Source organism: Lissotriton vulgaris, chromosome 7 (assembly GCF_964263255.1).
Source record: "Lissotriton vulgaris chromosome 7, aLisVul1.2, whole genome shotgun sequence".
In the NCBI taxonomy this organism is placed as follows: Eukaryota; Metazoa; Chordata; class Amphibia; order Caudata; family Salamandridae; genus Lissotriton; species Lissotriton vulgaris.
In genome coordinates, this window is record NC_141695.1 from 614,756,210 (window position 1) to 614,780,422 (window position 24,213).

The 24,213-nt window shown below is 42.8% G+C and overlaps 1 protein-coding gene across 2 annotated transcripts in view; it reads left to right on the plus strand.

The window, feature by feature from the left end:
- Positions 1–1,894: 1,894 nt before the first annotated feature.
- The window catches only part of GRB2 (growth factor receptor bound protein 2), a 313,545-nt gene continuing 291,226 nt past the window's right edge, over positions 1,895–24,213 (plus strand). The window contains exons 1-2 of one of the 2 annotated variants that reach the window (XM_086930763.1): positions 1,895–2,170; positions 15,297–15,592. In XM_086930763.1, the coding sequence (XP_086786889.1) occupies positions 15,515–15,592 (78 nt within the window). In that variant the 5' untranslated portion in view covers positions 1,895–2,170; positions 15,297–15,514. The remainder of the gene's footprint in view (positions 2,171–15,296; positions 15,593–24,213) is intronic. The other variant, XM_086930764.1, reaches the window with a different exon arrangement.

A 24,213-nucleotide genomic window follows, 5' to 3' on the forward strand; every position in this document is an offset into this window, starting at 1 on the left:
GTGTCCTTAATAGAATTGAAAATTCTTGGCGCGAATGCTAGCTAATTTTTGATCCTATTGAAATGACTTCACCCAGTGATTCACTGCCGAATTAGCTGGAGCAAGGAAGTGCAATATGCTTAGAAGTATGTTATAATGTTTGTGCGCATATTAGCAGCTTTATGGAAAAAAAGCAAAGTGTGCTGGCTGTGGCCATACAGCAAACTTAAAAAGTGTGATAACTAGGTCATTATGAAATTGGCGAAGAGTGCTTACTTACGGCACTTTGAAAGATTAAAAAGTGAATTTAAAGCAGACTTGTGGGAACAATGCAAAGTGATAGCTGGGATATTTTAAAAAATAGCCAGGTGTGCTAGCTGAAATTGCCAAAAAAGGTAAAGTGTGGTATATGGTGAATTTTGGAAACGAAAAGGTACGCCAATGTAAAGGAAACCGTTTACTCACAGTGAGAAACTCTAAGAATGGTATCTGTTTTTATTTTTTTATTTTAGACCTCTGTAGTGGGCTGAGGACTGCTAACAGATTTCTGGCACATCACTCTTCTATAATGGAGTGCCTTGGTCCTCCCGGTGCTGCTCCTACTACAGTGGGACTGGCCTGACTGCTTATTGTGGTCTCAGACAGGTACTGGAAATAATTTCCCATTAACATATAACCCAATGTAAGCGAACAGTGGTAGTGCAGTCAACACTGCCTCCTTCAGCTGGATCAGTTATGGGATTGCGGAACTGGATATTTTCCCTATAATTTAAAGTGATTGTCATGCAACTTAAAGCTCCACTAACCCCTGAGAGCTATACCCGTGTCACAGAAGAATAAATGTAGATTATATTTTTATTTAGAACTCATAAATAATGGACCCTGCAAGTGGATATCCCTACAGGATCATTATTGAATTTTCAGAATCTGTAGAGAAGGGTCATTGCAAAAGCTTGCTGTGGAGACTACGCAAAAACCTCTTATATTTTGATGTACTAGACTAATACAATTAATTAACAGTGTTGTCTTCTATATTTACTAGAGAATCAGTGCCCCCCACACCCCTATGTCAAAGTGATTTTTCAATGCTATCAATTTCGACGATTGTTACTGTCATATTATTTTTAAATGTATCATTTATCACAAAGTGGTAAAGTGCACCAGGGCTCTTTGTTAAATGTATTTAAATCCCAATTATGTGTTATTATATTGCTCGTGCATATTACAATGGTTATTAGTAACCTAACAATAAAGATGTAGAAAATGTTATAATTTATGCTTTTAACTCCTCAAATGTTTGTAGCAATGTTACCGATTTACTGTGGCTTGAAACTGTTCAAATTGTAACTAATGCCCCAAAAATCTATTTGTGAAGTGGCAGCTAGTGACCTTACAGAGTAGTCTTTAAATCATTCGAATATTCTCCAGTTTTATTTGCACAATGGTATTTAAAATTCAGAATGTGCCATTATTTTCCTAATATTCCTTCCGATATAATTTTGATCTCTTCCACTGGGCAATACCTTGTTTTTAAGTGAGTGTGCCTAACACACTCACTTAAAAACAGATCCCCTTAAAATACTGTTGCTTACTGTAATGTATGTGCTTTATTTATGCGTAATGTGTTTTTCATCAAAGGTATTCACTTAACAGTCCTTTTTTATACCACATCACTATCGGTATGTTCTCATTGCTGTTCAGATGGTTCAGATGTTGGACAGCAATTCGACCTTAATCGTTGCTCATTACTCACAAGAAGAAAACAGGCACCAAAGCTCTAGACTAGAAAGTAAAATATGTACTGGACATTGGCATCAGGCACGTCCTAACCACAGCCATGCTGGGGTCAGGCCAAACGTCATAGTTTCTTCCCTTTCGCCTCACGAACCTCCGTCCAAAACAACTAGGATTTCCTGCCTGACCCCAATATGTCTGTAAAGACGGGGGGTTTCAGGACTACGCCCACAGTCCTCACAGAGGCTGTTCCTATCGATGCATTTTCTGTCTTGCGCAGGAGCAGGCCGCAAGGAGGGGGAGACTGCTCGTCTCCCTTTTCCTGTGGTCTCGCGCAATCGGTCCAATTTTCCTACCAGTTCTCGCGAGAGCTGACGTCTCGAACTGTCTGAGACAGAGCGGAAGCTGCGACAAGAGGGAGCGGCGGCCGGAGAAGTGAGTCCCCCTGGGGGAGACGGTATGTGACTGTCTATGTTTACGCAGTGCTGGTGAGGGAGTTCTTATTATAGGGTAATGTGTTGATCTTAAGGGTCCGCACGACTCCTCCCAAAAAGGTAGAGAGTGCAGACTGATGGATAAATAGCGCCATGGGAGGGAATCGCGAGTGAGGGGCAGCAGGGTGATCGCGAGTAGGGACCAGGAGCTCATTGAGTATTAACGAGTATCCCTCAGAGGTGAACCCTTAGTGCCTGTTGGTAAAGTGCATTGGAAGGCGGTACGTGAATGCACCGGGTGGACGAGGAAACCGGGGGAAGGGGTGATGAGTCAGAGGAGACAGAAAGGGTTGCCGGCTTTATGAGCCAGGGCCCAACATTGAGCTTTACGTAGAGGAGACTTAACAAGATCCTTATTTAGAACCTTGCTTCCTCATGACACCCCAGCTCACACCCACGGATTCACTGACTTCCCTTGCACACATGAGCCCTCCCATTATTTCATGCCCGGCTTTAATGTCGAATTCAGCACCACTAAACTCCAGAGTTTGTGTCTCCCATCCCATTCATTGCCTGGGCCTTGATCAGTAGACCGCCACCAGTGTTTTCTTATGAGGACCAATGTTTTTAAGCCACATCGCCCCATCATGCTCTGTGATCGGTACACCCCTTGCTGTGTGCAGATTTCAAAATCGGACATGGGCCGCATATATAACCCACCCACCGGTAAGTGACCGCGGTTTATGTTCTGAAGTGATACATGTAGGTCTACCATTTACAATAAAATTAATCTGCAATCTTCGTTTATTTGTGCTTGATATAACAAGCAATGGTTGACAGTGAAATCTAAACAATTACATACTCGACGTACGTGCACGATTTGTTCACAAATCGAGACAAACGTGTGATAACGTTTTGAGTCAATGTGGTTGTCGGATTACAAATTAGAAACATTGTAAACGGGCGTAGCTCCAGAGGTGTACTTTCGATTGTGCACCCACAAATAAATGCATTCTTTGCTTGGTAGTTGGTTCTGGGGGCCCAGAATTGGGTTTGCTATGTATTTGTTGGTTTTTCCCATCGTCCCGATTTCACTACAGGTTTGAATTTTTTATTTTTTGTATCAGAAACCTAAACATATTTTGACCACTTTACTAAAAAAGTTGAAAAATCCATCAGGAACTTGTAAAGCGTGCTACTTACCTGTGAGGGTCTTAAGGCGCTGAGGGGAGGGGGTGCCGCTACTGCTCGAAGAGCCAGGTCTTGAGGAGTCTTCTGAAGGCGAGTAGGTCTTTGGTCTGCCGTAGGTGGGTAGGGAGGGTGTTCCAGGTCTTGGCGGCAAGGTAGGAGAAGGATCTGCCGCCGGAGGTTGTTCATTGGATGCGGGGAACAGGGGCGAGGCTGGCGGGTGGTGGTGTAGAAGCTGAGTCTGCTGTTCAGGTAGGCTGGTCCGGCGTTGTGGAGTGCTTTGTGTGCGGGGTTGAGGAGCTTGAAGGTGATCCTCTTGTCGACAGGGAGCCAGTGTTGGTCTCTCAGGTGGGGGGTCATGTGGGTGCGTTGACGATCAGTCGGGCGGAGGTGTTTTGGATGTGTTGTAGTCGTCGTAGGTGTTTGGCTGGGATTCCTGCGTAGAGTGCGTTGCCGTAGTCCAGTCTGCTGCGAGGGCCTGTGTCACCATTCTTCTTGTTTCGGTGAGGATCCACTTGTAGATCCTGCAGAGCATGCGGAGGGTGTTGTCACAGGAGGAGGAGATGGTGTTGACCTGATTAATCATGGAGAGGGAGGAGTCGAGGATGAATCCTAGGTTGCATGCATGGTCGGTGGGTGTCGGTGTTGTTCCCAGTGTGGCCGGCCACCAGGAGTCGTCCCAGGCTGAGGGGGTGGGTCCGAGGATGAGTACCTCCGTCTTGTCTGAGTTCAGCTTCAGACGGCTGTTCCTCATCCAGTCGGCTACGGCCTTCATTCCCTCGTGGAGGTTTGTTTTGGCGGTGTGCGGGTCCTTGGTGAGGGAGAGGATGAGCTGGGTGTCGTCAGCGTAGGAGATTATATTGAGGTTGTGTTGGCGGGCCACTTGTGCGAGGGGGGCTATGTAGATGTTGAACAGCGTTGGACTGAGGGATGTCGCACTCATATAGGTACTCCACCTTGAACTGATGGAAATTCACTACTGTCTGGAATTTACAAACATTGGCAGTAGTAGGTTTGGAAAGCCCACGAGTGTCAGGTTTCCAGACATACTACTGGCAATCAAACACCCAAAAATTAATGGGACAAATGCTTGCAACTAGTCTAACCACTGGCAATTAATCACTCTGGGTAGCATTCCAACCCATTGTTTTCCACCCACTGCACCACTCTAGACAGAGGGCCAGATTTAAGGTTTGTTAGATGGAGTGAAGGCAGACAGGATGGCAGATGGCTTTACATCAGCCATCCTGCCTTTACACTGCTTGCCATATTTAGATATATATGCTAGCCCCTTGGACATTTGTATGCATTGTTATGTAAGAAAGGTTTTATGACCGGCTCCATCAAACTCTAACAAAGTTTTTTATTTTTCAAAAACAAACTCCTAAAGTGAGGAAATTAGCCCCCCACCTTGTGCGATTTCTTCCATGGTGTGGAAGATCATTTTTCTTCAGACTTGGTTGCCGTTGTGACAGAGTTTCCTGTCCACCAAATTCAGTCCTCGAGACCTACTTAATGAAAATCAGTACAGACCTTGTCATGGGAATAGCCCATCCCGAACTTTGGTCATCTCACCCATTGACCCTGCAGCCCACTGCTTTTTTATTTGCGAGATTTGAAATTTGAACACCCCTAATCCTACCAATCAACGTCCACAAATTTAAACTACTGCTTTAGCTTCAACTTTTGTTGTATAGAGCCTTCATTAGGACACATGTTCTTAAGTTCTGTACTCTTTATATACGTTTTCTAATGGTGTTAACAGAGATAAAGAGAGAAACCCAAAGTAGTGCGTTAGTAATTTAGATCTACATGAGATAGTGACTGTGTAAGGTGGAACATTGAGGGCTGCTTTTAGTGGGCCAAGTAGATTTTAGGAATGCTGGACAGTATTGAGTTTCCATAATCCACCATTGTAAGCACCACTGATTGAAGTATAGTCTTAATGCCATCAGCATATAATGTCATCAGCATATATTTGAGACTTGATTACTCTGAGAAGTCTGATTTGGTAATGTTCTCCTTGGGCGAAGTAGTTTCTGTAACTGTATGTTCAGATTTGTGTCCCAAATAGAGCCTTCAAGATTTGACCTTCCTTACAATGAAGGGCATACAGTCGAGCATCTTTGAGATATCTAGCCAGCTGGAAACTGAATGTAGTATAATGCATAACATTAATCCTGAAAGTATTGAGAATATTAAACCTGAAAGTAAAGATCCCACTCAGTGAAGTTGCACACCTGGTTGTTGTAACTAAGTCCCAGCTGAATACACTTGCAACAATCCTTTACTAAATTACTGAGCAGTGTGAAAAGTCAGATTTAACACAAGATGAAAACATTACAGAGAAATTTAATCAGAAGATACCTTGATGAAGTAAACAGTATTTGACTTAAAATCAGAAGGGATTTGACTGAATGGGAGTAAGACTCAAGATACCATAATGCATAGGGGTAAATAACTCAATGCCTTTATGTTATGCTCTAATGCGGATCTCCCTCTTGATTGGCTATGCATTGCTGTATCTGTCACTGTTTAGGAAGAGCACTAAGATTGCATAAATTTGAATTGACTTTTGGTTTGCATTTCAGGTCTAAATCTACTCTGAAACATGGGTGCAGTTTCTTTGAGTGTATAACATATTGAGTCATAATTTGCATACTGCATCAAACTCTTGAATACGTAAAATCTACACTAACAAGTGTACTTTTGTCAGTGTGGTGTTAGGGAGATAGTATTGAAGAGAGACTTACCTCTGTCTAGATGCGAGGGTATGAATGCTTTCATAATTGTTCTGAAGTCAGTGTCATGGGGGAATGATTTTACTTTCAACAGTAATGTTCATACCAGACAGTTTTGGTTTTCTTGCTGACAAGTTATTTAAAGGATATGTAAATGTCAAAGGTGAATCCAAGGTATTTTTGCTTTAGTGTCAGCTAGGAGGTGACGCTATCAAGGTTCATTTTGTAGAGCCAGTCTATGTTTTGTTTTTGGTGAGTACGAGGACATTCAGTTCTGAATGAAATTATGGAAGTCTTGAGTTGCAGAAATTCATGAGCAGTGTAGATTGGTGAGAGCCTAGAGATGCCAATCAGGATGTTTGTTTATTTATTGTAATGAGGTGGCATATTTGAGGATGGTGTTTGGTGAATACGAGGAATTTTATCTTGGTCTTAATGAGTTGGTAGGCGTTCAACATTCATTTCTGAATGAGATTGTGGCAAGTTCTGGGTTGCTAAAATGTATAAGCTGTGTAAGTTTTGACATAGTTTTATGTTATCCACCTATTGGCGGATATTGATTCTGTGTTTTCTGAGTAGGGCTCCAGGCATTCCATGTAAAGGTTGGAGATGATGAGAATAGGATAGCCCTTGAGTGTTCTGCAGGAGGCCGGTAGTTCTGCAGATTGAGGTTTCTATTTGGATGAATTCATACTGGTTGGTGAGACCCCCTGGTATGCTACAAGACTCTGAGAAACCCATTTGTGTTTGTAAAAGGATGCAGAGAAGTAGTTGATATTCTTGTTGGCAATATGTTAAGCAGAGTTTACTTTCTGAAGGGTATCAAACTCTAAGCTGTAGAATGGTGTGATGTTGGATTGTTAATCCCGGGGGGAGTGCTTTTGCTGATCTGGTTTTGGCGTTCAAAGGAGACTGCGTTCTCATTTTGTTCTGGTGTTTTGAAGGTGGATTATGAGGTGCTAGTTAAAGAGATTGTTTGGGTTCAGAGTAGACTTCTTCGGCATGGATAGCATCTGTCCTGTTTTGAGTTTCTCTGCGAAGGTCCCTTAATTGAGGGGGTTGTTGGCAATGTTATTTCTGAGTGTAAGGGCATTTCAATGGCAGGATTTCACAGTTGGATGAAGATAGAATGCCATATTATAGGTGGTGGGCTTGAGGGAGTTAAGGATTTAGTTGAGATCGATGTGTGAGTAGAGGTTAAGTTCTGTCCATTTGGGGGTACTTTTAGGCTTGGATTGAAGGCAGAGAGGATGTCTGTCTCATGTTCTGATCTTGTTTATTTTCTGAGTGACAAAGTGATTGCTTTGCATTTCTTTATTGATTGTGCAACTAGAGTAGTACCCATCTTGGTTGTCGCTAGGTATTTTTCTGTGCATTAAGAGTTGGTGTTTGGTCATTATAGTCTTAATAGTTGTCTGCCAGCCCATGTTCTGAATTACTGTAACCAACCAGCACAGGTACCAGTGGCTAGGATTCTGTTTAGGAAGCTGAATGCTGTTCATTTATTTAGGATGTAAGTTGGTAAAGGTTATAATGTTTTCGTTTTCAGCAGTTTCCCTGCCGTTTTGTGGGGGAAAGGGAGAAAAAGAAGAGGAGAAACACAAATGTGGCTGCACACAGTCATTGTGACAGCAGACCACCTGTTTTTTTTTAAGTACTTGTTTCTCATAGCATTTCTGATTAGTTTTGCCTGCGTGTTAGAGGCAGGTCCTTCACCCCAAAGTGCCCCAACCCCCCTATGATTCCAAAGAACAAATTCCAGACTACTCTTTAATGATGGAAAATAACGTAGCAACTTAGGCTTAATTATTTTAAGAAGTGCAATGGAGGCTCATCTAAGTTGAGTAATTTGCATACTTTTTAATAGTAGTAGTCTTAGATGACCTGGTTCTTAAGATCTGCAACTGGAAGGCCTTTACAGATTAGTTTGTTAATATGCAGTGAGTTTAGTCATAATTTTAAGTGTTTGTAATCCAGTGCCAACTCTGTTCAGTGCTAATGGGGCGAAGAAGCGCTTCACAGACCACGTGTATTGCTGGACGAATATGTAGTGGTGCTGCAAATATGGGTGTGTGTGTAGGTAGTGAGTGTAATTGAAACCAGATTGAATAAATCAGGATGTAATCGCACAAGTACCGAGGCATAATGAGCGTGTGCAAGCCTGGCTTTCAGTGTTTGTGTAGTCGTTTGGGGGAAAAAAACTACGGCGTCGGCCGTGCAATATAGTGGAAACAATGCTCCATCATTGAAGTTGCCCAGCCCCCGCCCTCAGGCAGGAAGGCAAGATTGATTGCCTGTCACACAGAGTTAATCTTCTTTCTCTCCTGCTCAGTCTATTCAGGACCTATTCTCATGATCTCATTTGCATATCTCTAATAAAAAAGCCTAATTTATTGCTCCGTCCGGGAGCGAAACGCTTCTCCAAGGTTCAGTAAGTGGAAGGCAACTCTCTTATTGTATTTGTGCTTTGTGCCTGGCATCTTTCGTCAGCGGGCAGCGTTTTCATCTCCCGTGTAAGAGCCATGGGCAGTCGTTCCTAAATCGTGACCCAGTACTACTTCTACCCAGCCCTCCCCGTTGCCTAACACCGTGCATCCCAGGAACACTCTCTCCTGGCCTCCCCTCAAAATCTTCTGTCCTTTTTTTCCTCCCTGGCAACGCCCATACGATATATTTAGTAGAGGTCATAGGGCTACGCTAAAATCTATTTTAATTTCTGTAAGTGCTCGCAACCTCAGAGTATAGAGGTTGCTAATTCTTGTGTCATGTGGTTGTGCTGCAGCTGCGCCCCTCCTTATAGTGGGCACAGGGTATGTGGGTCTTAGTGGATCCTTATCTCCGAGGAGCCGTTTTAACAGCTGAGGCACCTCGACCTTAATGCAGAAATGAGATGTACATCATACTCTGGGTGTGTGGACGTTTGTGCTGCGAGCCTGGAATTCTGTATTGGACGCTGTGCTGGGAATGCCATCATTGCGTGTCTGGGTGTGCCCGCGGCAGATGCCATGTTCTTGTTCTCCTTCCATCACTTAAAAGTTGTAGCCTTGTCTCTTTCCTGGCAGCTGCTAGGCGAGGAGGGGACATCCATGTAAGCTTCTGCTCAAAGAAGCTAATCGTTTGACTTTTTTGACTGATAATTTATATTGCAGCTTTACTTGCGTCCTCTTTAATCTCTTTGCACGACCCTTGGAGTGGTTTTTGTGGTGTTTAGGCCTCCCCGACAGGCACCTTTTACCTGCAGGTTGCTGAAAGACTTGTTGTGTACCCTACCAAAACGTAGTCATCCCATTGCTTACCATTTTTTTGACTTTGTTTCTTTCATTTGGTTGCTTCTTAATCAATGATTTGTGTTTTGTCCTTCCCTGAACCATAGCCCCTTTACCATCATTTTATTGGATGTTTTTATCCTTTCACTGCTTAAATGGAGTTAACTGTTTTCTTTTAGTACTTGGAGTGCTTTTGTTCTCTTCAATTCCTTGTGCCCCCATGTCTCACTTTTCTGCTCCCCCCCATCCTTTGTGTTGCTCTCTCACTTTGACCTGTCTGCTATCTGCTCCTTCATGAATGAATGAATGAATTAATGGGAATTTGTATAGCGTGGACTAAGCCCATGGGCATCAAGGCGCTGTGAACAGACAAACCTACAGGCACAACCAGCATTACGCACTCAAACCTGTCTCGCCGGAAACAACCAGGTCTTGAGGGTCCTACGGAAGATTGAGTGAGCTTGTTGACCCGAAGGGGAAACAGGGAGAGAGTTCCACGCCTTGGCAGCAGCCTTTGAGACTGCTCTTCCACCCCATCTCATCTTTTTGTATCTGGGAACCACGAGCAGATTTTTATTAGCTGACCAGAGGTTCCTAGAAGGAGCGTACCTATGGAGGGTATTCTCAATGGCCACTGGGCCCTGTCCATAGTATGCATTGTGGGTGAGGCATAGGGACTTAAACCAGACTCTACGGTCCACCGGGAGCCAGTGCAGCGAACCGAGAGCAGATGAGGCTGAGTGACGTTTGGGGAGATTCAGCACCAGACTTGCCGCAGCATTTTGTACCAGCTGAAGGCGGCGCAGCTGACCCTTGTTAATTCCCAGATAAAGGGCATTACAGTAGTCAAGCCTGGCCAATATTAAAAAAAAAAAAAAAAAAAAAACAATATTAAGGCCACGTCCACCTTTTTACGAGCATCAAGTGACAAAAACGGGGACATTTTTCTTTTGACTCTAATAAGTCCAAAACAAGTGGCGACTATTCTAGAGACCTGACGAGATGTAGAAAGACAGTCATCGATCACCACTCCAAGATTTTTCCCATGGGAGACAGGAGGAGGACAGATACCCAGGGAATGGGGCCACCACTCGCTGGACCAGATGTCAGAGTTGTCCCCAAAAATCAAGACTTCTGTTTTCCGCCATTTAGTTTAAGGTAATTTTGAACCATCCATGATGAAACAGCTGTCATACAGTCTTTAAAGTTTTGCGCGGAGTCCCCGATCTTTTGTGTAATAGAGACCATGATCTGCGTGTCGTCTGCGTAAGACAACACCTCCAGTCCAAATGATTTCACCACCCTTGCCAGCGGGGCCACATAAATGTTAAAGAGGGTAGGGCTCAAGGAGGAGCCCTGAGGCACTCCGTAGACAAGGGGGAGGACTCTGAGTAAAAATTGCCCATTCTAAAGGTTTGAGACCGCTGACTAAGGAAAGAGGCAAGAAGGTCCAGGGCCCGACTGTGAACCCCTATCTCCTTGAGACGCTCTACAAGTCTCAAGGGAGATAGTGTCGAAAGCGGCGGTAAGGACGTGTAGGATAAGGAGAGTGGTATGCCCTGCATCCACCTGAACTCGAATATCATCCAACACCATGGTGAGAGCAGTCTCCGTACTATGAGCCTGTCTGAACCCATGTTGGGAGTCATCAAGAATCTGGTGGTCCCTCAGGTAAGCGCTCGGTGTGAGTTCAGATGGGATTCAAGGATTTTAGCAGGAAGTGGCAGAAGGGAAATGGGGCAGAAGTTTTTCAAATTTAGGGGATCTAAGGAAGGCTTTTTCAGGATGGGCCTAACCACCGCAGCCTTCCAGATCAAAGGATATTGACCCGAGGATATGGCTAAGTTGAATACAGTCGTGAGATGCGTGGTCAAAGCCACCTTGGCCATTTTCACGACTTTGAGAGGACAGGGATCCAAAGGTGACCCGGATTTGATACCTTCAAGCAAGATGTCTTCAGTTTCAGGTAATAGCATCGGAAAGGCACAAAAACTTGCCGAAGTCATTTTACTGAGAGAATTGCTCAGAAGGGTTTCGGAGGAGGCATCAGGTGTCTGCCTGGCATTCAGACTCTACAGCTGATCATAAATATCGGAGATCTTAGAGCAAAAAAAAGGAAGATAGGCAGTCACAAAGCTCCTGTGAGGGCTCCACTTTGTCAGAGACTGTAGGAGCCACCAGGTAGTTAAAGATGTTGAAGAGCTCCTTAGGAGTGGTGATATCCCCGGTGATCTTGGGGTAATATCTTTCCTTTTCCTCAATTATGGCTGCTTTGTATGCCTTTAGACATTTCTTTTGTGCCTCTCTGCCAGAGGGAGCTGAGTCCTTCCGCCAATATCTTTCTTTCCTTCCTTCTGCACGCTTGCCTAATTTTTCGAAGACGATCCGAGAACCAAGGAGTGGAAGGCGTTTTCCTGGCCGAGTAACACAATTTTTTAGGGGCAAGGAGTCCATCATAGCAGTGATTTTTTTTGGAAAGGTTTCCCGCAGCCATATCAACGTTATGAAGGTCGGATTGCTGAAAGTTGTCAAAAGTAGTGGCAACGGCTTTGTTTGTAAGCAGGGTGAGATTTCGTTTTTCAACCGCTTTCAGCACAGCCCTATGAGAGCTACCTAAAGTAGTGGCCCTCAGTTTAAAGGGAACTGCAAAGTAGTCTGACCACGAAAGCGGAAGAGGCGCGCACACCAAGATTCGGTCATCATTCCAAAAAATCCCATCGAGGGTGTGGCCCGCAATATGAGTAGGGGTATTCACTAATTGTGGAAGGCCACAGCCCTTCATACATTCAAGCAACATTTGGGTGTCATGGTTCATATTATTTTCTAAATGAAAGTTAAAATTCCTAAGGAGCGTGAAATTCATACGCTCGAGATAAGGCTCTAGGTGGTTGCTAAAATCATAACTAAACAAGGCCCTCGGGCCGGGTTGCCTGTAGCACAGAATTCCAGAGAAGCTTTCGGTGAGAGTGAAGTTTATAGAAAAATATAATGCCTGATAGGGGTCAAGAGCTGAGGTCAGCGGTTCTGACAGACAAGTGAAGGTGTCCCTAGACAGGATACCCAGACCTCCATCACGTCAGCCCTCCCTGTCCAGTCTAGTGAGGCAACATCCCGACGGAATGGCTTCTACCAGCTGAGGACCAGAAGAGTCATTAGCCCATGTTTCAGTGAGGAAAACCCAATCAGGGGCGTGGTGAAGAACAAAATCTTTAAAGGCGATATTGTTCTTGATCAGGGACCTGGAGTGGAGGAGGAAACCCTGCAGAGACCTCTGCCTTTGCGTGTAATGAGCTTCAGTAGGCAGAGAGGAGGGGCTGATCCCATCTCCCCCCTTAAGGCTGAGGCCACACCAACTACATGAGAAGGGTCCTTTCATGAACAGCGTTTCTTGTTTCAAGATGTGGGCACAGAGTGGCGGATTTCTCTTCCCAATGTCCAACAAGTCCCCCCTTGAGTACCTTCGTTTAGGTCCAAGTTCTGATAGCGAAGGGGCAGCATACCTGGCACCCGGCGGCTGACTTGGCGCAGACGGGCTTGCCTTTGGCGCGCCGGCGGCGCACCCGCTGCGCATAGCCCAGGGCATACTTCTTAAATAGGGGGGGAGGAACAAAAAAAAACACGCACTAGAGCGCTAACCCCCCAGGCTCGGCCCCTCGACCAGCCGTCCTAGGAGCAACTGACACCGCCTAAGCACCCTCTACATAAACGGTAGAGACCGCGGTGGACCGGGGTGTGCGGTAGACTGAGGCTTCCTGGAGGTCAGGTAAGCAAAAGCAGCGTAAAATGAACAGTAGAATGAGCACGTTAAAAAAATAAATTCACATCACACCATCATCAACTTTAAAAATACGTGGGGACAGGGGAAGTTTAAAAGAAATTATCAGGACACAGCAATCAGCTTTAAAATTTATATACATATTACATTTTTTTTAATAAAAATGCTGTTGTGCCGTTGGTGCATGTTTGACATTTGAATGCACATGCATCGTCACACTTGGCCACCCCAGTATCACGACGTTTAGGCATACACATCCTTGTTTTTTAAATTCTATTTTGGGAAATTCTACATGTCACTGGCAAAAGCCAACGTTAAAGCCAATGGGTAGAAAAGGTGTGACTTATTGGCTTTGTCAATGCTTGTTCTTTTTCAGGTCAACATTTTTAAATGCTTCTGGGAAAAGAGATTTAGAATGGGGGGATCTCAGGGAACTCTTAGTGCAAAAGAACAAGGTTTGGTTAATAGTGCTACCAAGCAGAACAGTTGTGCTATCTGGTCGAGTTGACAAAGAAAGCACAGTATTTTATAGCTCGCATGCCGTCAAGGTGCTGTATCTCAGCGGTTCCCTGGTTCCCAAGTACTCGGAGGTGCACTCTACTATTTCCTTTGTCATGACTACTGTTCGGGTCTGTGACACAGTCACTATCTGTCGTCCCTACTTAAGAGGTAGTCAGAATTTCTCCGAAAGGGCTAGTTAAGAGGTGGTGTGCGATCTGTTGCAGGAAGGGCGATTTTGTGATATAGTAATAATATTTTTTATTTAGAACTTTATAAACAAGTGCCATTTCTAAGCACTTTAAGAACAGACGCTACAGTAACCCGCTAATGTTAATAAATATGCCTTCTTTTGAGAGGATGGAAGGCTGATTCGACCTTGCCGGTGTTTGAACTCGTGACGTGGTGATCACTATAATTTTTTTTAGCAGGGAATGTTCAATTCACTAAGCTATCTCTCGCAAGATATTTGTGGGTGACCTATCATTAATTACACAATTGTCATTCGAGCTGATTAAAAGGGATCACTGCAATATATAGATGGTAATACATTCCATATAATGCATATGCTGTCAATGCTGACATGTTATAGATCATACATGTTCCAGCGTGCTGTAGAGGTTGTGGAACCTTATGGTCTGACACAAATCTGTTGTCGTTCCTAGAGTGACAGCATTCTGAGAGGCAATTCTGCAGATAGTAGAACAGAAAATGAGAGCTAAGTTGGTAACATTCCTGCAGGTAAAATTGTTGAAAAGCCCATACTAAGTGAAATACCCATCGTGCTACAGGAAGAGAACCACAATATTGCACATGTTACTGGCAGCTAAGAAGGTCCTTTTACAGCATCCGGCTCCACCGCATCTCCCACTGTAAGAATCTGTTTATTTAGACTATGTTGGGGTATTGAGGATTGAGAAGTATGCAGTCCGAGGCTAGGATGAACATTTCTTAAAGTCATTGAAATCACTGTTGATGTTGATGGTGCTAGACTTTTGAGATGTACTAATATACCGTATGAAAAAAGAAAATTTGAAGATCAAACTTCCCATCCAATAAGTGACTTAAAGGAGGGACTGAGGTTTCTGGGGTTGTGTGCGGGAAGATAGAGAAGCAAGTTGTCCGATCGAGAGCGCTGTTGTGGAAGAGGTGAGGAGTATTTGGCTGGCTACCGGGAGGAAGGCATTTGTTTAATTTGGGCGGTACTGGGCCCACTGAATGTTGAAATGTCATGGAACAAGTACAAGGTGGTATTGGCCATTGTTTTAGTTAAAAATATTCAATCCTAAATTTGCTGCTTTTGCGAATGTTTTTTAAGTAATTTTTTCCCTCCAAACTTTAGGCACTGAACCAATGAATGTTGATGGTGCTGGAGAGGTGCTCTTTGGCATTGTTTTAAGTAATTTTTTCCCTCCAAACTTTAGGCACTGAACCAATGAATGTTGATGGTGCTGGAGAGGTGCTCTTTGGCATTGTTTATCAGTCTTGCTAGGCTGGTGCATTTTTTTCTGCTTTAAGTTGAGATCTGGGCTCCTTATCGGGGTGAGCAGAACACACTGGAGAAGGGCAGTGTGGCCATGGACATAAGAACTTTGATCCTAGAAGAGGATCCCAAAAATAAAACTAATTTCCCAGGTTCAAGCCCCACCACCTCTCACCAGTGACTCTTTTCTTTTTCCAGACAAAACACCTCTTTTCTCTGATGTGAATCGTGCCTTGGCACAGACTACTGAGCACGAGAAGCTGGCCTAGCTGTGGACTATTCCCCAGCTAAGTTACGGAACCAAAACGGCCTTTGTTAGGAACGAGGTGCCTCTGCTGCCAGCCCAGGCTGTGGGGAGGGGCGTTGGCTCTCTCTGCCCCATCTTTGGATTTTAGGAACAGTGTAACGCTCCAAGAATGGAAGCAATTGCCAAGTACGACTTCAAAGCCACAGCCGATGATGAACTAAGCTTCAAGAGAGGTGACGTGCTAAAGGTAAGATTGTTTTGCTCAGATTGAGCCTTCCAAGTATAGGTGCTAATACAGATTGTAATTTTGAGTCGACCTACTGTATTCTAAAGTGCTCTTCAGCAAGTGACCTCTGGAGAGACCGTTTTATTCAACTGTTCTTTTAGTCTACGAATCACGTTTGTGAATTTGCATTCTTATGCCTTTTGTTACTTTGACTGGTTAGTTCAGGTTTGATATCTATCCAAGTGTGCGTTTTACCTGCTTACAGGAGTCATGCTTTGATATATTTTTGGGTGTGATGAAAAAATCATTGTACCATGATGTGAAGTGAACTTCTTTTTACACATCGTTCTTTGAACCAGAGTTCCCAACTTGTAGGTATTGGCTTACCTCTCCTACGTACGTTAGCCAGTTTGGAGTCTGTCACACACCAAACAATGCAACACAGCTTTGTGTTGGTTCTTTATAGCCAGTTCTATTTGCATCCCCTCTAATGAGTAGGTACCTCTGGACACTGACACCAAACACTGCTCCAGAAAACACCCTAGAAGGTATTTTAGTTTTCTGTATTTGTGGACATAAATTGGACCTCAGCATGCCTGATAGTATGGAGAGGTAGAAGAGCTCCCACATTTTCAAGGAAGTCCGAGCAGGTGGACCAAGTGTGTGCTCCGCCCACAGCATGAATGCACACATGGCACCCTACACTATTTCCTTGTATCATTTCCAATTTATGATTCCTATTGTATATCCGTGACTGGCCTGTTGAATATCATGTGAACTGTCTTGTTGCCCTCTATGTACATTTATATATATATCTCCAAATAGTGCCTTTTCAAGATTAAAATATTGCATACATTTTGCAAAAATCAACCAGGAAACCCTGGGTAGTTGAAAATCTTTAGATGCACTTTGCTCCTTTATATGGAGTTCATTTACAGCGCTACCAACACCATAAGACTGCTCATTCCAAGCATCTAATTTTCTAGTAGAATGTTTAAGTGTAGGGTAGGCTGAATGGCACCCACTCGGCTTGAAATGTGATAATGAATATTGTTCTTGATTTGTGAGTTATGGTTTTTATCGCAGGTGGGGCTTGTATAACGGGGATTTCAGGGGTTTTCGCATTTATTTTGGAATTATAACTGCATTTTAAATCTGTTTAAAAGTGAATTTATGTGTCTGTATTACCCAATAGCAGTTTCCACTGTGTAGTTACAGTTAGATCGAGTTTGCTCAGGAAGAGGGAGACTTCCTTCTGTTTTGCTAATAACTTTGGCGTCACTTGACAAAACTTCATGAAACTTTCCCAGAAAAGGTAATCCACATCCGCTACTTCCTGTTAAGTTTTGGGGTGATCCGTCATGTGGGGGCCAAGAAAATAGAAGGATCCCAAAACTGTGATTGCCCATTTTAACCCAGAGAGGGAATTTTGTGAAGCAAAATAGGGTAAAAAACATCAGAAAGCAATAATATCAAACTTGGTAAACATCAAAAACTTTACTCAGTCTGCTTTTTGGTGTAAATTCATTCCGACATTTTCGAAACATTTGTATTTAAACAGATGATCTGATGAGCTTGAAGAATATAAAAAGAACGTGATATTTGGACTGTTGGTGACCAGAAATGCTCTGGTTTGCCACTTTAAAAGGGGCTAGTCAATCTTGATTAACTGGCTATAAACTGAAAAAAATGCCGTGGCAGCTATTACAAGGCTCTGCAACATGGTCCCTATCTCAAAATGTACATAAACAAATATAAGGGTTAAGGTAACCACACCAAAATCCCAACAGGCATGTGGGGAGTCTTTGACCTACCACAACACCTGGACAACATGTTGTCTCCGCCATAACAGGACTTAGAAACAAGGTCCGCATTGAAATGCATTGTAGTGGTTTTGGGGGTCACAATAAAGAGACATACAATGGGTGATCACAGATTTGTTTCCACAATATAAATATTTTTTGTGGTATCATACTAATTTTATGATTTGTGGTTTGTTCTATGGTCATTTTTATCCTGTCAAACATGCCAACCCTATTCAGGGATTGGATGAACTGTGTTTGAAGGATAACTGTTTTCTCTCCTGATATTCTCATGAAGGTTATGGAAGGTGCTACATAAGCTAAAATGAGAGGACTATTCTATAAGCTGACACTATCTTCCTCAGCCATGTGTTATGTTATGTAACGTTATGTTATGACCATTTATTAAGCACACCTATCACCCCAAGGGGTCTCATGGTGCTCTAGCTGGCCGATTAGGGAAGAGTTAATAATGTCTGATATTCTGATAAAATATGCACTTCGGATAGCAGAGCAGCAGCCTATCAGTTCATTCCCCAGTGTTCTACTGCAGCTTCCTACAGAGTTCTAATGAACAACTAGAGCGTTGGCGTTCTGTTTTCATGACAAAACTGTGCCATGCCTGAAACCATCTTGGTGGAGTCAAAGTTATAAAACTTAAAATAATTTCCTTTGGAAATGAACAAAACAAGGCTGTTCTTTTTTTCATAGGAATTAAGGCCTTTGCTCTGGGAGGCTGAAATGAGGACGCATTTTCTATGAATGCTCAGATATCTTCCTCATCTATTTTAGCAAAACATTCTGACATGTAGACTGAAACTTGTACTTTCAACACCAGCTCATCTCTTGTGAACAACTGCAGACACCCATAGTGTAATAATGAAGAAATAAGTGTGCGCTCAAACAAATTAACAGGGCCACGGGTTGGTTCTGGTTCTTGGAGCCTGTGCTCGAGCATTGTCTTTAAAATATATGAAATGTAAATCATGCAACAAACAAAGTTAGAATATGATATGGTGCATTCAGAATTCAAGTGGAAGCATTTAACTTTAGTAGTGATCAGTTTATTTGAAAAGTATTTATTAAAAGTGAGTTACATTTTTAAACATAAACCGAGAAGTATAACTGCCACCCCACCACCTGCCCTGATGATGCCTACCAGTGAACTTGGCGGCATGTCAGGGGTCATGTGCATATATTGCTTAGTTTCTTATTGTAGATTAAGCAACATTACATGTTATTACATCAAACACTAGATCTTTTTGTACCCATGTAGGTGAAAGTGCTCTTATTTGTGATGATGAACAAAAATGAGCCTCAGTCAAATAATGTATTTGCCTAAGATCACACAATGTGGTAAAGTAGGGAAGCAGTGATTGATCCTAGACTTTTCAGGCTCAGACTGTGTAGTTCAGCTGCTAAATGGGTAAATCTTTCTGACATCAAAGGTTAATGCTTTGTCCTTATTTCTTGGTGGATGAGATTTGAGCATGGGCTACAATCAGAATTCACATTTTATTGATGAAACCAAAGCTGGAAAACCTTAAACATTTGTTTTAGAAATTAGGGTTGGTGCTTCCAACTATCCCAATTTGTAAAGTGGGGTTGGGTGAGGGTTTTAAGTCCTGGTGAGTTTAGGTTTTAAGTACTAGCGGCTCCTCCTGGCTGAGACCCTGTAACAGAAGGTACTCTAGGTGGGGGAGTCTTCCTTGTGTGCTCTGCTTTTGTGCAAAGTGTTCAATTTCTTTAACCAATCAAAGCAATTACGACTGATGAGTTTAAGGAAATTTGCACATCTTGGCTCACACGTTGTATTGTGGTGTGGGTCAGGACATCGTCTTCTTACACTGCATGACCTACAAGCAAGGTTGGTGCAATGATTTTTGTTGACTGGTGGACGTGTTTTCACCTGCTCATTCATACTGTAATAAAAACTCAATATACTTTGATGGCACCTTCTGCTGGTGAGTGTCCTTGGTCATTACCTGGAGTGCTTAATGGTTAAGGTTTGTGTCAACTTTGTTCTTCCACCCCTCAAAAGGCTGAATTAGCTGCTGCTGACATCATGGATTTTCCTGCAATATATGCTTTTTTTGCGCTGCCTAATTTCCTCTGCTGGTTTTTACTTCTCTTTTTGGGAAGATGAACACACAGTGTGAAACCTCCGCCTCTTTCTATGGAAACTCCCCTTTTCACTGATGCAAATCAGGCACTTCTGCACCTTTCAGGGCCCCTGAGTAGGTTTACAGTTCTCCAGCATCAGGGTGGGTGTTGTATCGAACTGCTTTCAATGTTATGGGCCCATTTTCATTGTGATCGATAAGTGATGCTCATACGTGACTCCTTTCAGAGACTCTGAAGCCTGCAGAGTAACTTCCTCTTTTTAAATCTTGCTTGACAGTGCCGCTGTCGCCAGATTTTATCAGTAAAAGCTTTACTATGCAGCACTGGGAGCGGGGGCCAATACTCTTCCCCACGTTTGCCTTCCCCTTTTACAAGATTGCGTCTGAATGGGCATAAGGAGTATGCTTCCACTGAAAAATATCTCTTCTATTGCATTCAGTACAGCAGTCTTAGTTGGATATGGTGACAGATCTATGATCAAGGCTGTAGGCCTAATTGATTTTAATGGAAAAAGCTGTGTCAAATGCCACTGGTCTGTTTATTATGAAAATAACAAAGACAGAAGGCCTGGCGTATTTATTGCAAAAAATATATATTAAAGCTAACAGTTATTTACAGGTTGCAAAACATAAATGTTAAAGCTAATGGGCATTTACGGCTGGATTGTTATTACACTGTCTTAAAGCCTATAAAGTGGTATTCGCTTACATGGAATCTCACATATGACTGTAGCAGACCTTGTCTCAAGAACAAAGGTCAGAATTCCACAAGTGATGGGATAGCCTGTGCTGTTGCATGGATATGAAAGTTGAACAGTGAAGAAACAGGGCAGGGTGAGCGCAGATACCTTTTGAATTGTGATGTTGGAGGAGAATTCTAAGAATACCATGGACATGTAGAAAAGCAAACCTATGTATTCTTGATTAAATCAAGCCAGGACATTTCCTTGAAGTTTTCCTTTAACTTTGGACACATAATGTATTAGTGATGCATGGACATAGAGGAAGAGGATGGCTACCAGCTTGGATGATGTGTTCAAACATGAATGCACCACTCAAAACAAAAAAGCCTTTTTATCTTTGGTCACCATGAATCAATATTAACTTTTTTTTTGTAATCTGTTTTTTGGCATTTAAAAAAAGTACATAGGAGACCAATATATAAATATATGTTGCCGGATATCACATTAACCCCTTGCATGCTCATGACGGAACCACGTCGTCATGAGCCACGGGCGGCGTGTGCTCCATGACGGTGTGGTTCCGTCATGCTGCTGCTGCTCCGCTTACGCAGCACTAATTAATGAGCAGGCGTGACTCATGACTGTGTGGTTCCGTCATGAGCATGGAAGCTCTGCGCACAACAATATACAACAAAACCAAAGGGAATCAGCACAGTTTGATCACGTTTGAATCATATATCATGGCACATATAGGAAAAAGAAGGCGATGTTGTTCGTACACATGTTACGCGACATTTCAAAATATGATAACCTGTTGTGAGGTGAGCCACAGTGTACTCACAATAAACATATTAAGGTACCAAATTAACTATTGGTGGGATCGTTAATCTAGTTGTGGGTAAATGTTGTAGCGTGTTCTTGAGCTGAATTAAAAACAGTCAGCCAAACCAAGTAGGGTCCCCGAATATGTCTAGATGCCAATAATTCCCAGTAAGTATTTAGTTGTTCTTGACAAAATGTAACGTCTAGGATCCATGTCGTAATGACGGGGAGGTATATTTGCCCCAGTATTTAAAGTGTATAAGGCGCAGTTTGTAGTTGGGTGTAAGCATCTCTAACTGACCACAACAGAACTGCCATTGGTATTCTGGCATAGGGATTTCCAAATCGGAATTACAACCCTCTAGGGCCTTTGGTTGTGTTACTGGGGATGTGCGTTGCATGGAGTTGTATAACCTTGTGATACGTTTGCATGGGGATGGATTGGAGAGCATTGATTCTAAGGCCGGAAGAGTGACTGAAGGGGACAGGAATATGTCATGTAGTTTGCGACATGTACCTCTGATACTGTAGTATAACAATAAATCACTTCGAAGTGAGAGTACACTGACGCCAAGACAGCTGTAGGAGGTGGAAAGTCTCTTTACAGATGGGGAGGATATTATACTTACTTGTTGTTGTGGGGTTATAGATGCCCCTGTTTTTCTGGTCATCTGCCTCTCTGCAGCTTCTACCCCCAGTTCTGCATCCTATAACTACAGTTCTGACTGAGCATTTTACTCTTCATAAACAGATCCATCTTCTACGTTATCTGTGCCTGTCCGGAGTGTGACTACCTCTGCCTTCAATTGATATGATAGAGTTAACACAATCCCACACATTACGTCTCCCCTGCAGGCTGTAAGAAACTTAATCAACCAGCAACTTGGAGAATTCGTGTCTTTTGAATACACTTGGCTCTCATATGGGACTCCCCTACAAGACTTTCTAGCCCTGACGAAGTTCCTACGGGAACGAAACGCGTTGGCTGAGGCCGTTTAAAGAATTGGAATAATAAAAAGAACTCTTTCTAAATATCACAACTCTCTTGGACTCCTACTTCTTGTGCACCATCCTTACCTATAAGAATTTGCATCTGTTTCGACAGTGGAGCTTCTCTGCGGCTAGCTCCGGATGTTCTTTGTGCACAGTGTCTTACGGACTTGCCGAGATTCGAAATTTAAGTGCGAAGCCCTGGTCAGCTGCAGTTGTCCTCTTTGAATCTAACAATAAATCAGAGAATCTGGAGTTCCCACCAAGATTCGCCGCGTGAGGACTTATAAAGTTATCATTCCGGTATAGCTTAGCGAATGTGTCCCAGCCCAAGCTGTGCGCACGCGCGTATAGTTTCCCCTATGAGTCAATATTTACTTGATGGCATCTGATGGCTTGTTGATTCCTGTTGGATACTTTGTGGGAAGTGCTGTTCAACTAAATTGGTTATTAGACTATAAGTCTGATTGGTCCATCAGTAAGAGGTATGTCCGATCCCCCAGATCTGAGCTGTTTATTATGAAGTTATGACAAAGGCAGTAGGTCTATAGAACAAGAAACCTCCTGTTCACCCCGTGTTGCTTTTACACAGAGAATTCATTCAATAATGATATGTGCTACGTTATTTATATTTATATACACAAAATGTGTATCTTTTAAAGTATTTTCTTTACAGCTAATCGTCTACACAGCCCCAAGATCTAATACCCGACACTCATGTGTTTGATGTTTGTCTGGGTGTTTTGAATGCTGGTTATTAGATCTTGGGGGCTGTGTGGAATAATTGTAAATAAAATGTTTATCACTTATTATGAATTTTATAATGAAGTATATTAAACGATGAAATGAAGATACTCATTTTTGTGATATTAACAAATAGATTTTTTTGTAAATATAAAGTAACATGTCATGGATCATTTCAAGGCTGTCTCACAGCCGTTGCAAATTGGATGCACAGTACTTGTCTGAAGCTGAAGTCAGACAAGTCAGGGATTTTAATCTTTGGTATTTTGGAGCCCCTGGATATTAGACGTTTATGGCAAATTGGCTTGGGGGAGCCTCCTATAGCTGCTGCTGTGGCAACCTAGATAAGGATTTTTCTTTCTTAGTGCAAGTGCGGTCTCTGATGGTTACTTGTTTTTTCTAATCCTGAAATCTTTAAGAAAGATTATCCAATTTCCCCGAGCTCACACACGGAAAGACCTTGTTCATGCATTGATTATGGCTAGATTAGATTATGCCAAAGTTCTATACTCGGACGCGGAAGGGTCTGCTAAATAAGCTTCAATTGATGCAGAATGCAGCAGCATGCCATATTTTGAACTCCCCCCCCCCCCCCCCCCCCCCCCCCCATCAGTGGGACTTAGAAGGCACTGCACTAGCTCCCGATTAGGCAAAGAAAACAATTCAAAGCTCTAACAATATTGCAAGGACCCTGCGGAAAAGAGGTCCTTGCTTTTTACAGAGCTCCTAGCTCTGCCAGTTAGAGACTTGTACTGATTCCTTTGATTTTCAAAGCTAGAGCATGGGGAATATCTTTTCCTGTCTGGACTACTAGGCTGTGGAATTCTTTACCCAAGAGTCTACGAGAAATTGAAGCAGAAGATGATTTTAAATCCACTCTTAAAACCTTTCATTTCTGAGAGAAGTACTCCAGTTTCAATTGTCTGCTTAGCTTAGTGCCGGGGCACTTCCTTGGTAATAGCTGTTTGTGCTCTATAAGAGACAGCTCATTCATTCATTTATCCTTATTGAATGAAATCGTTAAGATGAAACAATACAGGTTGAGAAGACGGTTTCTTGTTAGAAGTCGTAATTGCTCTTCTCACCAACCTAATCAAAATTTAGTTTGGGGGTTACCCTACGTACAGTGTTGAAAGGCAGAATGTGAGCAGAATGTCTAACTTATTGTGAAACCTTATGTTAAAAGCAGTAGTCCTTGAAGAGTAGTTTGGCATTACACCGTGCTTAAGTATGGACAGATATTTTGTTACATGGAATGACACATGTTCTTGTAGTAGGTGAGCTTTTTCGTGTTGGTTATGCCTCTTACCCACCTAGGGGATAGAACATTTTCCCTATCCTACTCCTTAGCAGACCCTTTTATGGGGGATTCATATTGTTCTTCTTTTACCAACTGTAATTATGTATATTTGTGCAATTTTATTTACAGTATTTAGCAGTGTGTGTTTTATAATGTAAAGTTATGCCTCAAGCAAGAG